The 15,269-nt window shown below is 41.3% G+C and overlaps 1 protein-coding gene and 1 pseudogene across 2 annotated transcripts in view; both read left to right on the top strand.

The window, feature by feature from the left end:
• Vwa8 (von Willebrand factor A domain containing 8) overlaps nucleotides 1-6,361 on the top strand; it is a 443,736-nt gene extending 437,375 nt beyond the window's left edge. For both annotated transcript variants that reach the window (XM_004844253.3, XM_087197309.1), the window contains 3 exons: nucleotides 1,969-2,067; nucleotides 3,005-3,243; nucleotides 5,235-6,361. In XM_004844253.3, coding sequence (XP_004844310.1) covers nucleotides 1,969-2,067; nucleotides 3,005-3,243; nucleotides 5,235-5,343 — 447 coding nt within the window. In that variant the 3' untranslated portion in view covers nucleotides 5,344-6,361. The remainder of the gene's footprint in view (nucleotides 1-1,968; nucleotides 2,068-3,004; nucleotides 3,244-5,234) is intronic.
• Nucleotides 6,362-10,711: 4,350 nt separating this feature from the next.
• LOC101705126 (partitioning defective 3 homolog B pseudogene) lies at nucleotides 10,712-14,859 on the top strand (annotated as a pseudogene).
• The last annotated feature ends 410 nt before the right edge of the window (nucleotides 14,860-15,269 follow it).

Here is a 15,269-nt window from a genome sequence, read left to right as displayed (position 1 = left end):
AAGTTGAAGCTGTCCTATCAAAAACCTGCTGGAGAGGCCGGGGATTTAGCTCAGTGTCACTGCGCCTGCCTCGAAAGCACAAGGTCCACAGTTGGATCCCTGGAGTTCTCTGGAGAAGCCTGTATGCAGGAATTTGGGAACTGTTCTGTGCATGTGTCCTGGCATTTTGTAATTAACAGTTCACACCTACTTTCCCAGCCAGTCTGCCATATCCTACAAACCTGCTGCACTGGGAGGTGCCACGGGGCCAAGAAGGCTGTCCCTCTTACAGTTTGTTTGTAGGTCATGCTCCTAGAACCCAGGATCTCCACCTATCCTGATCAAAGGACCCCCACCTTGTTCCCAGTTGCTCTTTCCTATGTCTGTCTCCCTGGGGCAGATACCAGTGATGTAAGCACCCCATAGTCCTAGGGACCAAAGGACAGGCCAGAGGCAAGGACTGCCTATACTATCAAATTCAAGCCTAGAGCCTTAAACAATCCAAACATTTGAAATTTGACCCTGGCTTCCCAGGTTATCAAAGTAGGGTATGAGAGCATATTTTATGTAACAATTTGCAGCCAGTTATAGCTTTTAAAAATTTGAACATCCTATATGGGCCTCCACTTATGCCCCTGTCCTGATGATGACTGCTGGGTCTTCATCTCCAATCACCTCTCCCCCAGTGCACAATTTCAGCAAATCTAAGTGGATCTCATTTCCCTAGGTGACTCTCCCTTTCTGGCTTTCTATTTTTATATAATATCAAACTCAACAAGTATTTGTCTACTTTTCATTTTAAATATGATGGTTTCAGTTATGTTACAGGCTGCTTTTTGTCAGTTAGCTTGGGAAAATTATATTGATGTTGATGTGTATGTATGTGAATATGCAACCTCTTACAAACACATAAAGAGGAACTAAAAGCCTAGGAGCTTCTACAAAAAAATTATCAGAAGCTATCTTTAATGGAATTATGGGTCATTTTTACTTTCTTTTTTGTACTTTTCTGTAATTTCTACAATGAATATATGTTTCTTTTGTGAACAGAAGGAAACTATATGTATGTATTAGTTTTCTATGGTTGCATAACAAACTACCACAAACATAGCAGTTTTCAATACCTATTCAGTGATTCATAGTTCTAATTTTTAGGAGGCCCAGACAAGCCCAGCTGAGATCTTTGCATAGGGCCTTACAAGTCTGAAGTCACATGTCAGCAGCACTAGGCTCCAACCTGGAGGCAATGGGAAAGGACCTGCTAGCAAATCCCACTTCTTGGCAGAGTACAGTTCCTTGTGGTTGTAGGACAGAGGTTCCTGTCTCCCTATCTGCTCTCAAGCAGAGTTGCCCTCAGCTTCTAGATATTACTGTCAAGTGTCTGTCCATGGTTCGCTCCCCTCAAACTTCAAATCAGTCTTCTTTTGTCACCAGCCTGGAAAAAAAAGAAGTATCTGCTTTTAAAGGGCTTGTGTGATTACATTAGGCTCGCCCATCTCATCTTCCTTCTGAGTAACTCAAAATCAAATAAACTTAATTACATCTGTGAAATTCCTTTTGCCATATTAATAAACATAATCACAAATGATAGCCCACCTTATTTACAGGTTCTGGCCACACTTACGGGAAGTTATGAAGAGCGTGCATTCTGGGAGCCAGGAACTTAAGGGCCACTTTAGAATTCTACCAATCTGTGTGTGGGGTGTGGGAGGGGATGGTAAAAGCCTCCCTTGAAAGTTATGAATGGGATCCAGAGTAGCCTGAATACTTTCTCCCTGTTGCTAGAGAACAAGGATCACAAAAGAAGATGTATCTGAAATGAATGAATCTAGAATTTGTTTGATAAGCACATATTTGTCTCTCTGCATTTCTTTGGCTAAATACTGAGCAATTTGGATAATTAACAGCCCAAAGAGTTGGAGATTTATGATCCAATGATAGTTCCATAATGGACAGAGGTTTCTAACTCTCTGATTCTCTTGCATGTAGTATGATATCGCTGGACACTCTGGAGATACCTACAACATTAATCTAGTTCCAGTTAACAAAATCCCGAAGAACAACAAGCAAAGACTAGAAATTCTGAAGGTAAATGTATTGTTACCTCTATATTGTGAAACATTCTATTAAATTAGGTAAAGACTTAAAAAATATATAGGAAAAGAAAAAGACTTTCTGTTTCACAAACATTCAAGAATTAAACAGAAAACACAATATTCATTTTGCCTAAAATCCTTTTGTATGTCATCTAAATATAAATTTGCTGCCTAGATATTTTCAGAATAGTCAGTATTGGATTGTGATTGTATATCTAGTATTGCATTAAGATTCTGTAGCTGGAGATTTAGCTCAGTGGTTCTGGCGCCTACCTCACATGCACAAGTTCCCGAGTTCAATCCCCGATACCAAAAAAAAAAAAAAAAAAGATTCTATAACCTGGATCTCCTCATATGTCCTACATGTTAAGTATAAGGAAAAGAAAAATTCCTTTTAAAGTACTCTAAGGCCCCAATTTTATGTATCTCTTCATATGTTTTAATAATAAATTCAATTTCACATACTTAAATCTGTGATAGAAACACACACTCATCATGATTTTCAACTAAATTTCCTCCATTGTTACTGATATGAGTATAGTGTTTAGTATTACAGTATTACTGTTTATTGGAAAAAACTCAATCCATTCCTTATTTTTCTCCTGTGTCACATCCATCCTCAACTATGTTACTAAGTTTTCTATTTTCCTACATGTTCTCACTTTAAGTGGAAGCTTGAATTTTAAAAGTAAGTGGCAACTGTGAGAGTTTTGGAACATTTCTTGTTTCTAATGAAAGTCTGCCAAATACAAATATCACCATGTCTTGTTGTCACTCTTATGTGCAAATTAATAAAGCTCACTCATGACTTATTGCTCAGCTATAATAATTGATAGTTATGCATTTTAATGGTCAATAGAAAAAAGTCATCATGTTTGTGTAAAAATTATCTTCTCACCCTTGGCTTTTCTGCTGTTTCATATCTGTAGACAATGCATGCCCATTCGCAGTTCTGCATGAGTGGGGACCATACGCTAGAGGGGACACAACATGCCATCAAGGAAATTGTCAAAGAAGAAGCTGATGAGTACTTTGTCATAGTCTTGAGTGATGCAAATCTGTCACGATATGGAATACACCCTTCCAAGTTTGCTCAGATCCTAACAAGCAACCCTCAAGTAAATGCTTTTGCTATTTTTATTGGATCTTTAGGTGATCAAGCAGCCAGGTAAGTGTCATCACACATCATAGGATACAGCAAAGGGCAACTGTAGGAATAATGAGTACCTGACACATGGAGGAAAAACAGAATCTTGGAGATGCTACCCTCAAGGAGCTTACAGTCTAGTTGAGGGAATTGTATAAGCAATCATAATTTAAAATTAATTATTTTAGTTTTTATTTAAACTAACATTAACAAATTAGCAAATTGACTTGTCCATTAATAAGTTAGATAATATTTTATATATTTAGTACTTAATATCAAGGTCCCAAGCTCAGTCTAATTATTTTGTGTTCAAATTATGTTCAAAACAGTGACCGTCTAGTATTTTTGTAGCATAAAAATATGTATATTAATGTCTATATGTTATATATAGACATACATACGTGCATATATGCATATGTGTATATAAATATCTCCATAGACATGTCTCCCCAATAAGTTTTATAAATACTCAAAAAAAAAGTTTTATAAATATAGCCATCATTACTGGTGGTACAGGACAGATGTCTCTTACTTAGAGACAAAGTAAGACAATATATACAGTTACAGACTACACTAAATGTGTTGAATATTCACTGGATAAATTTACAGTCTGATAATAAATATCACTGGGGATGATGCGAAAGGAGAGATTTGGAAACACTTTCATAACATAAACACACTACCATTTATCTGTTTGAATTACAAAGAGAAAGGCCTTATGGTTTTTCTTTGCTTACAATACTTATAAAAAGCAGAAAACACAAGTGAAAGTATAACATCTCCTCCAAAAAAATCCCTGCCTAAGGCACAGGGGTCTATCTTTGCTATTCCACTTTTTAACCTGTCATAGTCTGTGGTCCAGAGTCCTATATAAACTAAGAAATGCTTTAGCATCTCAAACATTGACAACTTTTTCTCTTCCTATTCCCTTCACCTTACTTCAAGCTTGTAAAGTTGAGAACAGACTTAATATCATGTTAATCTCAGTCACTTTATTATAACTGACTTTTTCCTCACTTTTATGTGTCAAGACTTTACATCTTCTAGAACCTCCTTGCCCTTGAATGCAAACCGTATCTTTTCTACCCATATTTCCTCAGCACCAACTCAGTATTAGGCAGACAGCAAGCTCAAATAGTTGAGCTGAAATGACTATTTTGTCTTTCTAGTGAACAGATCTTGTTTGAATACTTAAGAAAGCACAATAATACCCTTGTGGTTTCCTAGGGAAATGGTCCAACATCCACTGGCAAAAGATATGATGCAGAATTAGCTGCTCTACTGGGCATGCCAAATGTATGATACTACACAGGATGGTTGACTTTCATTAAATGTCATTCCAAAACCAAACTTCGTTGGCACAGTCAAAGGAGGCATTCTTTTGAGTAGATCTGTATCTTGCAGTTTTATTGCCTTCAAAAATGGCCTTTTGTTCCAAATGGCAAATTGTCATAAAAAAAAATACTACCATGAGCGTATATAACCCCAGTGTCATCAAAGTAGCAACTGGATAATCCAGATTGCATTTCATGTTGCATAGTGTGGAACAAAAAAAAAGAGGAAGAAGAAGAAAGAAATAACTACTGGGAATGTTTTTGGAGGCCAGTTTTCTAAGGGAAAAAAAAAAGCATTTTGAAGTACACATTTTGCTGGACCCAGGTGAGCTAATTCCAGATGGGTCCCTAGGGTTCTGTTTGGAAGAGAGAATATAAAATACCAGGAAATGACAGTCATGAAAAGAGACAAATTTTTCTCTTCAAATTCACTGATTTTTCTCACTGAAAAGATCTTTTCTTTTGGTTCACTGCTTTCATTGGGTCTCTGCCTGTTGCTCTTCTAGGCCTTTTGTTGCCTAGCAACGGCCAATTCAATTCCAGGCAGTAGCAAGGTATTAGAAAGTGAAAACTTCCTTTCCTCAGAACCCATTTGGATGCTGGTGGCTTACCAGGGGAGGAGGTGAAAGGGAAGTCTCAATTTGCATTGGTAATTTTCTTTCCCTTCCCTCTTGGCAGGCTTCAGAGAACCTTACCAGCTGGCCGGTCTTTCATTGCCATGGATACCAAGGACATCCCTCAGATTCTGCAGCAGATCTTCACCTCTACCATGTTGTCCAGTGTTTAAGAAGTGCCCTTTACTTCCCTAATGACTCTAGGATTTGAAACAAGATAGGAGTAAAGACTATTCTGAAGAGAAGATAAATACAAAGCAAACCCATGCAGTGACTGTGTAATTCTGGCATTTCTGGCTCTTCCTGCGCTTGTTCCATAATCAGAATTCAGAAAAGCAGCCAGGAGACTTGTACATGGAAATTGACAACCACGGAGGGGTCTAGAAGTCCTCAAAAGAAGCAAGTTGACCTGCATTTTATAAAAGGTCAGGGTTAAAGAAGGTGGTATAAGAACTACAGTGCTTGGCCTTGCATTTGCCTTAACACATTATCTGTCATCACAGATAAGAAAAGTAACCACATCAAACTGAGCCTTTGAGGCTACATTTTGGTGTTACAGTTTAAGTCTGTGTACATACCACCTAACATGCTTCTGTGTAGTAATTATCTTTATTTTCTCCCTCTCTGTATTGTCCAGCAAACAATTTTTATTTCAGTGGGTAGTTAACCCACTGAAAAGTTCTTCCAACAGCAGTATTTTATAAAAAGTTGGATTTTCTCAGTAATTCCATTTTCTTGGCCAAAGCCAAAAGGAAGCAAAAAATCATTAGAGTGCTTGCTTTCCCTTGTGACTTCTAAAAGTCTCTTTAAATAAGCAATCAGACCAAATGTCTGATTCTTTCTGCTGCCTGAGTGGAAGATGTCTTGCCTCAAGTTTCCTGGTTCTTGTGCTTTTAATGCTTCTCAAAAGTTTCACACTACTCTTGTTTTGATGTCTAAAACAGTGGTCAAAATAACAGATGCTTATAAGAGAAACTATTTATTAAGAACATTCATATAAAAATTACTTAAACGTAAAATAAAAGGCAGTGTGTTTGAACTGAGTAGCAATTGAAGATTTCTTTCATTATTTAAAACAAGAGCTGGGAATTTAGTTCAGTGATTTCGCTGCCTGCTGCATAAGCTCAAGGACCTGAGCTCAATTTCGGTACCAAAAAATAAATAAATAAATAAAACAAGAAAAAAACCTTTTTTTTCATGTCCAGTTCTTTTTTCTTTCAAAGTATACCTTATTCCCACCCACTTTTGTCCTGACCTTTATCAGTGAGCTTGATGTCATAATTTAAAATCAAATGCTTCAGCAGAAGTTCATCTCTCTCCACCCATGTGATAAGAAGCTCCTCTTTGCCATTGACAATGAAGTCAGAAATACTGGGGGCACTGTTGTGTGTTTGTGCTTTCTTATGAGTTGGAAAAACTACTGTTGTTAATAATGTTACAATTATTCACCTATATACATTAAAATTGTTTGGGTCCATTGTTCCATTTTAGTTAATTAATAGATGGGACCAAAAAAAAGATAATGTCCATTTGTTCCACTAGCCTATTTTCTGCTCATCAACTGTAGAAGAAACAGGAATAAAAGCAAGGGTTGGAGTTGTAACTCAGTGGTACAGTGCTTGCCTAGGATGTGCTAGTCTGGGTTCAGTCCAAAGAGCTGCAAAATATAAAAAAACAATTTCTAAGAAAAGAAAAGCAATCAGATTTTCAGTCTGATACAATTACCTACTGAGTCTGCATAGTTTGTCTTGGTTTTCTAGCTAGATGCTTTCTCTGTGAATTGAATCATCCAATGATGCAATTTCAACCCAATAAGTACTTTTAAAATGTAATTTCATTATTAATACTAACAACAGCTTACATCTGGCGATTATTTATTGTGCAACACCAATCTGCTGAATAATCTCATACATTATTTCACTTAGTCCTCGCAAAAGCACATGCAAGGTGGGTATCTTTATCTTTACAGATAAAGAAGGTGAGGCTCGGATTTTCCAAGATTCTTGATCCTAGACTTTGAGTAACTATTCTTTGTACTGTTAACATCCTCATTTGACAAAGAATAGAAGCTTAGAAAAGCTCACAAAAATTGGCCAGGCTCACCTGCCCTCTAGCCCCTGAATACCCACACAGCTCATCTTGACCCCATCTCATGCCACTGTGTATTGACCTACCTGTCGCTCTCACTGCCTTAGTCTTGACTCTTCCAGTGTGGTTTCACTTCCTGTAACTTGTCCGTATTTTCAGAACCTTCTTCCTCTCCCTGTCCTCAGAAACTGTATAGGCACACATTTGGGCATTCAGAGGTGTGGAGACCAGGATGTGGGACACTGTAGGGAGACACTGCTAACTGCTCCTTCCTTCCTGGGCACAGTGATGACCTGAGAAAGTGCCCATCCAAGTGGCAACTTAATCCCAAAGGGGGCCCCTTTATTAGTGGGTCATTGCCCCTGAAAAGCCTTTGGAAGTTGAATACAAGAGTGATTAAAGAAATGCGCTTTTAACAAATCCTCCCCATGTATAACTACCTGAGTAAGCAGAAGCCTTTTTTTTTTTTTAACATGGAAAGAATGTTCTCCAGTAATTTAATTTCCCTTTCCTTACTAGCCAGATATCCTTTGCAAATGTTATTTAAAAAAAGAAAATAGAACTCCTGGTTTTTCTTATTTGTAAAAGAGAAGGCTAGTGTGGGAGGGGAAAGGAGAGGGAGAAGATCACTTTTTGCAATACCTAAGAAGTGTGTGGATTTGTTATTAAATGAACTTAATTATAGGCCCCTCCACACTGTTCCCAGGCCCTTCTTAGGACCCGGACATTATAATAAATGCATTGTGTGCCTCCAGGGGGTTCCCTTGAAAGACATCTAACCCCTGTCTCTGCAGTGGCAGTGAGCACATGTAATGCTGAGAAGGTTCATTGTTAACCCTGAGCAGCCAGGAGGAATGAATGCTGTGAAGAGCCACAGTACAGGATGTGTGTTCCCCTGGAATCCTTTGTGTGCCCCCAACAAGATGACCTCATCACAGATGAAACAACTCAAGCACAGCAGCAGTGGATCAGAGCAGGAGGACTGAAGGAGCCCATAAGATGTTTGGAATGAATCATTTAATTCTCTATACTGCACCCTTTCTTGTGAACTGTCAGAAGAGGAGGAATCCATCAATGCCAACAAGATTTTCTCTAAACAAACTCTAGGCCTTTGAAAGTCATTTGCAAGTGATTTTCTGAACACAGCATTGTCAAGAGTTCCTGAAAGACCAACTCTGGAGACTTGAACCCTCTCTGTACCTCGCTCCTTCCTGTACCTGTCAGAGCATCTAAAATTAAATGCCTTAGTGAATACAACAGAGAGAAACAGGGAGGAAGGAAACAACAGGAATCGTTGCTTATTCATTTCATTTCTCTATTTGTTTCCAACATTCTCAATTACAAGAGACATTCCACAAATTCTAAGCTAGCCTCTCCTGCTTGTATAACTTCTTTCTAGAATTGCATCTCAGGAATAGTCAAATGTCCACTTGTACTGAGTAAGTTTTACAGAGCTTTTTCATCTTATTAAGAAAAGAAATGTCTACTTTCGATTTCTTTTCTGATCAGTAAGTATGTGACTCCAGGCTTGGTGGCACATGACTATAATACCAGCACTTGAGAGGGTTGGGCCGGGGATTTAGCCCAGTGGTTCCGTCGCCTGCCTTGCAAGTGCAAGGACCCGAGTTTGATCCCCGGTACCCAAAAAAAAAAAAAAAAATGAGAGGGTGAGCCAGAAGGCTCGCCAGTTTGAGGCCAGTCTGGGCTACAGAGTGAGTTTAGTGAATTCAAGGCCAGCCTGGAATACAGAGTGAAATTTTGTCTCAAAAACAAAACAAAAACTTAGATGAAAAGCCCAATGTCATGTATCATAAAGATCCAAGACTCATCATAAAGTTCTTACTTATAGCCTTTCTTTATCTTTTCTTTTCCTAAAATTTGCTGCAGCAAAAGTATTATAGGTAAAAGAAAGGAATTCCAGTTTTCCAACTTATGGTTGGGAGAATTTACACACTTGGTAGAAAGAAGTTCTAGACCCTGGTTAGCTGCTATGTACCTGTGCAAACTTGAGCTAGTCACTGCTGGGTCTGAAATGAATTCAATCCGTAAATGAAAGTGGCTAGAGGAAATGATCCCTAACACTAAAGTCCTGTGTTCCAGTATCTCACTCATTTAGGCAGTTGACGTGGTCCCTCTTAGATCTTATAAGAGCTGCATCACTTGAGTGTAATTTCTGTCGCCAGAAACACACACACACACACACAAACACACTAGCAAATGGCAGCCTTTCTCCCAATACACAAAGTATTTGGGCAACTCTATCAACTACCCAAACAAAATAATGTCACTGGCTGAATGTGAATACTAAAAAGTAAACATTGGAATTAGACAAGATTTCAGCCTAGCTGTCTTTGAGTAAAATTACATATCTGCTGATCTGCCCAGTGGTAATCAAAAAGGATCAGGAACTGGAAAAATACTATGTGCAGAGAGCTGACCTGTGTACAGTGCCCAGTTTCTCTCTCTCTCTCTCTCTCTCTCTCCCCTCTTTTCTCTCTCTTTCACACACAAACATTTAATTTTGAAATGCTATGAACAAAAATCTCCTCCAGAAGAAGAAGAATGCTTCTCAAGCACACATCTCAAGTTGAGAATGATTTGACACTATTTTTTCAGACTAAGCACTGTCTGAAGCATTATCACCTTCATACAGACACTTCTGCACGGCTGTGCACACTGGCCTTGGAATGCCAGTGTTACACAAGTTAAAACTGAGTGGTGCTTGTGGTATTTGGCCACTAAGAGCAAAGTAGAACACTTTTAAAGTGATTTGGATCCTGAGGGTGGCAAGAACGTCATGTTCTGCTATAAGAAATCTCAAAGGCACATGTAAATGCCAAAGGACATTGGCCACTTCACATGGTCCTCGCTCTCGCACCCCTGGCAGGTACCAGGAACTCCTTGAGTCTCCCCTCTCCTCACAGGCTTCAGTGAAAGTACTTTGAAGCTGCCAGTTTTCTGAAGGAACAGAGTGTATGTGTCAATAAACTCAGACTCCAAATATGGGCATGATCACAGAGGAGTTTCAGAATATAAGTGTTTACTTTAACACAATGCTGAAGCATTAGTTATGGTAGCTGGAAAATGGAACAGAACAATGTCTCTCTGAACATCCTGGAGCAAGTCCACTCTTATGCAGGACCAAGTATAGTAAGAATAACAAGCCTGTCAGGAGTTCTTTGTGCAATTAGTCTCTTGATATCAGGGCCATATATGAAGACTTAGATTAAGACTTTGAAGTATATTTACTCATACAAGATATTAAAGTTGAGATTTTAAAGTGTAGTATAATTATATTAATAAATACTGATGCTAATTTAATAGGACTGACCATTTCCTCATTCCAGTAATAATTCTCCCATCACAGGAACTCCAAAAATAGAGTGAGCCTCAACAAAACTAGATTTCCTTTTATGAAAGATTTTATGGACCATATGCAATTCAGCCCTGAGAATGCTGGCCAAGTTAGGATCACCTCTGCACATGCCCAGTGGAAATCAGAGCAAAGCTGAGGAAGAAGCAGAGTTAGGCAGCCTTGACCTCACTCCTAGGGGTGGTTCCCACAGATCCTGGCTGGTGAGTCCAAGCGCCTGTGCAGCAAACCAGGATGCTGATTCCAGGGAGTGGTGCACAAATAATGAAAAGATGGGCAATGAAGAGTAGAAGACAAGGTAGGTTAGCCAGTGGATACATGGGCTGAATATTAAAATCATTTTGCAGTTGACAGAGAAGGGATCTATCTACCAGAAAATTTCCTTTAGAGCCCTGGTTCTTTTGTACAAGTGTTTTTAAGACCCATAGAAAATGCATGCACATACATTGCATCCTCAAGTACAAACATTTGATGCTAAATATGTTGATAATAAATATGTAGAACTAAAGAATCCCTTTATGAGCTTTTGCAGAGACTGGAAGAAGCGGGCAGACAGAGGGGAAGGCTGGGGCAGCTCCACAAAATGTCTGGCCAAAAGCAGACATTCAGTTGCTTGGCAGGAATACAGCTCTGCACAGCTGGCCTGGCTCCTTGCCCCTCACATCTGAAGTCGATCCTCAGAGTGTTATTTCCCTGCAAGAGGGGCTTCTCTTTCATAAAGCAAACAGCAGCTATCCATCATGCACATCTTGGTTCGAATTCTTTCATTCACACATTTCCCCCTAACTCCAGCTGAGATAAATCAAGGGCTTAGACAGCAGGGAAAGTGATGGGAGTGAGGAGATAGAAGGGGGGCACTCGCCACCCGGAGCATCATCCCTGAGAGGTCTGGGCCTTAGACTCAGCATGAGGGCACAAAACACGGGCATACTGCAGGCTGCATTCTTGTCCTGACTTCATAATACACCTCTGGGTCCTCTGGAGAACACCCATTAAAGGCTTGGAGGGGTGGTAGCCGATTTCTCTTATGTCTCGCTTTTAGAGATATGTAGATTTCTGCTTGCGTTTTTGCCCCACCATAGGGAAGCTCCCTGTCTTTCTGACATCCAGGTTTCTGGGGCAGACACAGTGTGCAGTCAGAGATCCTGGCTTCCACAAAACACCTTCTGCCCAGGGTGAGAACAAGGCCTTTCAACACTGGTCACCTACTTCACAACCACTGGGCCGTATTCTGATGACATAATAAATTAAACTCTATTTTTATTTCTGATTTGGTGTGCCGAGAGAATTCTTACCCTGTGCTCTGGACCTATAGAAAGAGAACCCCAAGGACCACCAGCACTTATTGGAAGCCACTCTCATTCCCTTCAGAAGCAGGGCCCAGGCCATGCCCCACTGGACAGCTCCCTAAGCCACAGGGGTTCTTATGGAAAGAGCTTTGGAATTCCAGGCTTCATCCTGAAAAGGTCAGCGTGAGCCTGTTACACTCAAAGATGTTCCTCCTGTCCAGAAAGAAGATGCAGTGAACTTTAGTGGAGCCTGCTCTGCTAGGAAGTTTTTGAAGTATTTGTGATCCAGCCTTTAGGAAGAAGCACTTGTGTAACAGTTTCTTTAAGCCAATAAGTACTATGTCCTTAGCACTAAAAAGATTAAAAAGATCAAACACCTCTGAGAAATGAATGTGGGCTCCTTAAAAAGTAGTTCCTCTTTTTTCTTTAATATACTTTCCTTTTTTCCTCTTCTAAGAAGATCCAGTTTTACTTTTTTTTTTGGATCTTAGTTTAGCCAGCTACCTCATTCCCTTTCATTATTGCCACCCCCAAAGTGCTTATGAATGAGACCCATGACATCAATTTCCCTCTTAAAACCTCTTCAGCTCCTCCCTATGATGATCTAACTTGTCCTGTCATTTGTACATCATTAAAACAGATTGTCCCACCCTAGTCTTCTGTAAATAGAGGCCACATGGCTGGCACCCTGCAAATATTCCATGAGTCAGACATGCCAAGGGATGAGCAAGACAGAAGTGAGAGCAGACCTTTTGGATGAGAAGATTCTCCCTAGTTCCAACCCTGTGGTCAGTTCCACCCCATGGGCATCTGAGCAATCTCAAACTCTACTCCATGTGGCACAAGCTTTAGAGTCGACAGGATGAGGAAGGAATCCTGGCCCTGCCTACTGGGACTTGGGGCAAGTTTCTTGGTCTCCCTGAACATCAGGTTCCTCACCTCTAAGATGGAGGACAATAACTCCATGTCTTATTCATGTGAGAACTGGAACAAAAGAATAAAAATACCTTATAAACCAAAAGTGCTTCCTAGCTCAAGAGGTATTTAGGGTTTTGTTTTGTGCAAAATATGTTCACTGGAATAGTTTCCCAACCATCCGGCTCCAAGGTGCTGTTAGTGCTGCTTCTGCCCAAAGGAGCATCCTTCTAGACGCCTTTCTTTTCCACCTGGAGGCTGACACAGTATGGTGGGGCAGCCAGACAAAGCCTGCCATGTGTGCCTGGCTGAGGGCTGAGGTGACCTCACAGCATCCTGCGATTCCCATCCATGGAGCAGGAGCAGGGCTCTGCCCAGGCACTGTGTCTTGAGTTCCCCTTCTCTTCTGGAGAGGATGGAGGTGATCCTCCGTAAGAGGGATGTTCTGTTAGGAAGATTGTCACTGCCCCAAAGTTGAGGGTCATCTTGCATTAGGCCCACAGAGGGAAGTGGCCCCAGAGGAGGTGACAGCCTCTTCGATTATGTTTGAAAACCAGGACATCCTGGTCAAATCCCTCAAAGCTGATGCAGAGCCCTGAGCAGCCTCCCCCTCGGGATGAATGTGTAAGACCAAATAAAGAAAGGCCAGGAGACTGCCGTCAGAAAGAACGAACTCCCCTTCCACAGCCCCTGGCCTCATGTGATCCCAGGCCGCGGCTGTAATGAGAGCTTCAGGGCGGCCACTGACAGTTCCTATGACGGACCAGAAGAGCTTGATGCTGATGGACTGTCTGATAAGAGCGCTCACTTGGGCCAACGGCCTCTGAATTGTGCATCTGCCCCTCAGGGAAACCCTGAGCTAGAGGACATGAAAAAAAAAAAAAAACAGAAAAGAAAAGAAAAAAGAGAGAGAGAGAGAAGGAGAAGAAAAAAAAGAAAAGGGCAAGTTGAAAGTCAAGGAGAAAAAGCCGAAAGAGGAAAATGAAGACCCAAAAAGAAAAATAAGAGAGGAAAGGATTTGGTGCCATGCTAAGACTTGGAAAGAAGAAAGACACTAAGAGTGGAAAGACTGAGCAGAAAAGTGCGCCACCGAAGCAAGGGACCCTGAGAGAGGAGGAGCTGGAGAAGATGAAGGAGGAGCGAGAACGGATTGGAGCAAAACATCAAGAGCTAAGAGAAAAGCAGGCAAGAGGTCTTCTCCATTGTGCTACTTGTACAATTGGATCAGTGCGTGATATGGATGATGATGAAATGGACCCCAATTACGCTAGGGGGAACCACTTTCGGGAATCGTGTGCCTCAGCAAATGTCTTTAGATCTCCATCTCCTCCTCGGCCTGGACCATTTGGTTACCCTAGAGATGGCCATCCACTGTCTCCAGAGAGAGACCACTTAGAGGGTCTCTACGCCAAGGTCAACAAGCCATATCTCTACCAACTCCAGTTGACGGTGGTCGCCCTGAGAGAGGAAGCACCAACCGCATCCAGAAGCTATGAAAGGAGTATTATCAAGCTCGCAGGGAGGGCTTCCCTTTATATGAAGACGATAAAGGAAGAATGAGGCCTTCTGATTATGATCTTCACTGGGTGTCTGCAAAGAGTCCAGGTGGGAATGCACCCAACCTCCACTTTGAGGGGATGGAGAGACAGTATGCATCTATACCCAGGGGAGGATCAGCAGACCCTGTGGACTATCTGACAGCAATGCCTCGAGGGCTCTACAAGGAAAGGGAGCTTCCATATTACCCAGGGGCTCATCCTGTACACGCTCCCACAGGGGGCTATGCCTGCCCTCCAGATCTGAGGGTGACAGACCTCCGGTATCCTCAGTACTACCCACCCCCACCAGTCCCCCACCACAAAAGACCCTTCTGACAAGACATTCTGCCTTCTCCTTCTCAGCACCGAGGAGTACTAGCCTATCAGGAAATGGGCAGAGCAGGGCCCCTAGGGGGCAGCCCCAACTGCCACCCCTACTGAACCAAGGATCCCCAGCAGAAGAACCCCATGACTGCAGCCATATAGCTGAACATCACCAAGACCACCCTCACCCTGCAAGGAAGAGGTCTAAAATCACGTTGCATTTCCTACACCTCAAGGCCTTCTGCTTGTTAGGAATTCTCCATGGTACAGATTGGCTTTTTCTCACTGAGGTTGCATCACTTGATGGCTAATCAGAGAGGAAAAGAAGGAACAGGAGGTAGATTCAGAAGGAAGAGGAAGAATAGGATCATAAAATACAGTACTTCCTGATACTTGAAAGTCTTCCAGAATTGGTCAAGCCAGTAAGAGTGGCAACTGAACAACAACTAAAGATGGAGATAAATCATGTGGTGCCTCCCTGGCTAGATAACCTGTGCTCATGTGTCCCTGCTGGCCATAGAGCTGCCAGTGCAGAGCAGTCTCTGCTAGGCAGTATCACCATTCCACGGCTC

The sequence above is a fragment of the Heterocephalus glaber genome, unplaced genomic scaffold, assembly GCF_053883595.1.
Source record: "Heterocephalus glaber isolate CG9 unplaced genomic scaffold, H.glaber_assembly_v1.0 deba00001666, whole genome shotgun sequence".
NCBI classification, from domain to species: Eukaryota; Metazoa; Chordata; class Mammalia; order Rodentia; family Bathyergidae; genus Heterocephalus; species Heterocephalus glaber.
The sequence above is the reverse complement of the archived record's forward strand: the minus strand, read 5'-3'. Positions and strand labels throughout refer to the sequence as shown.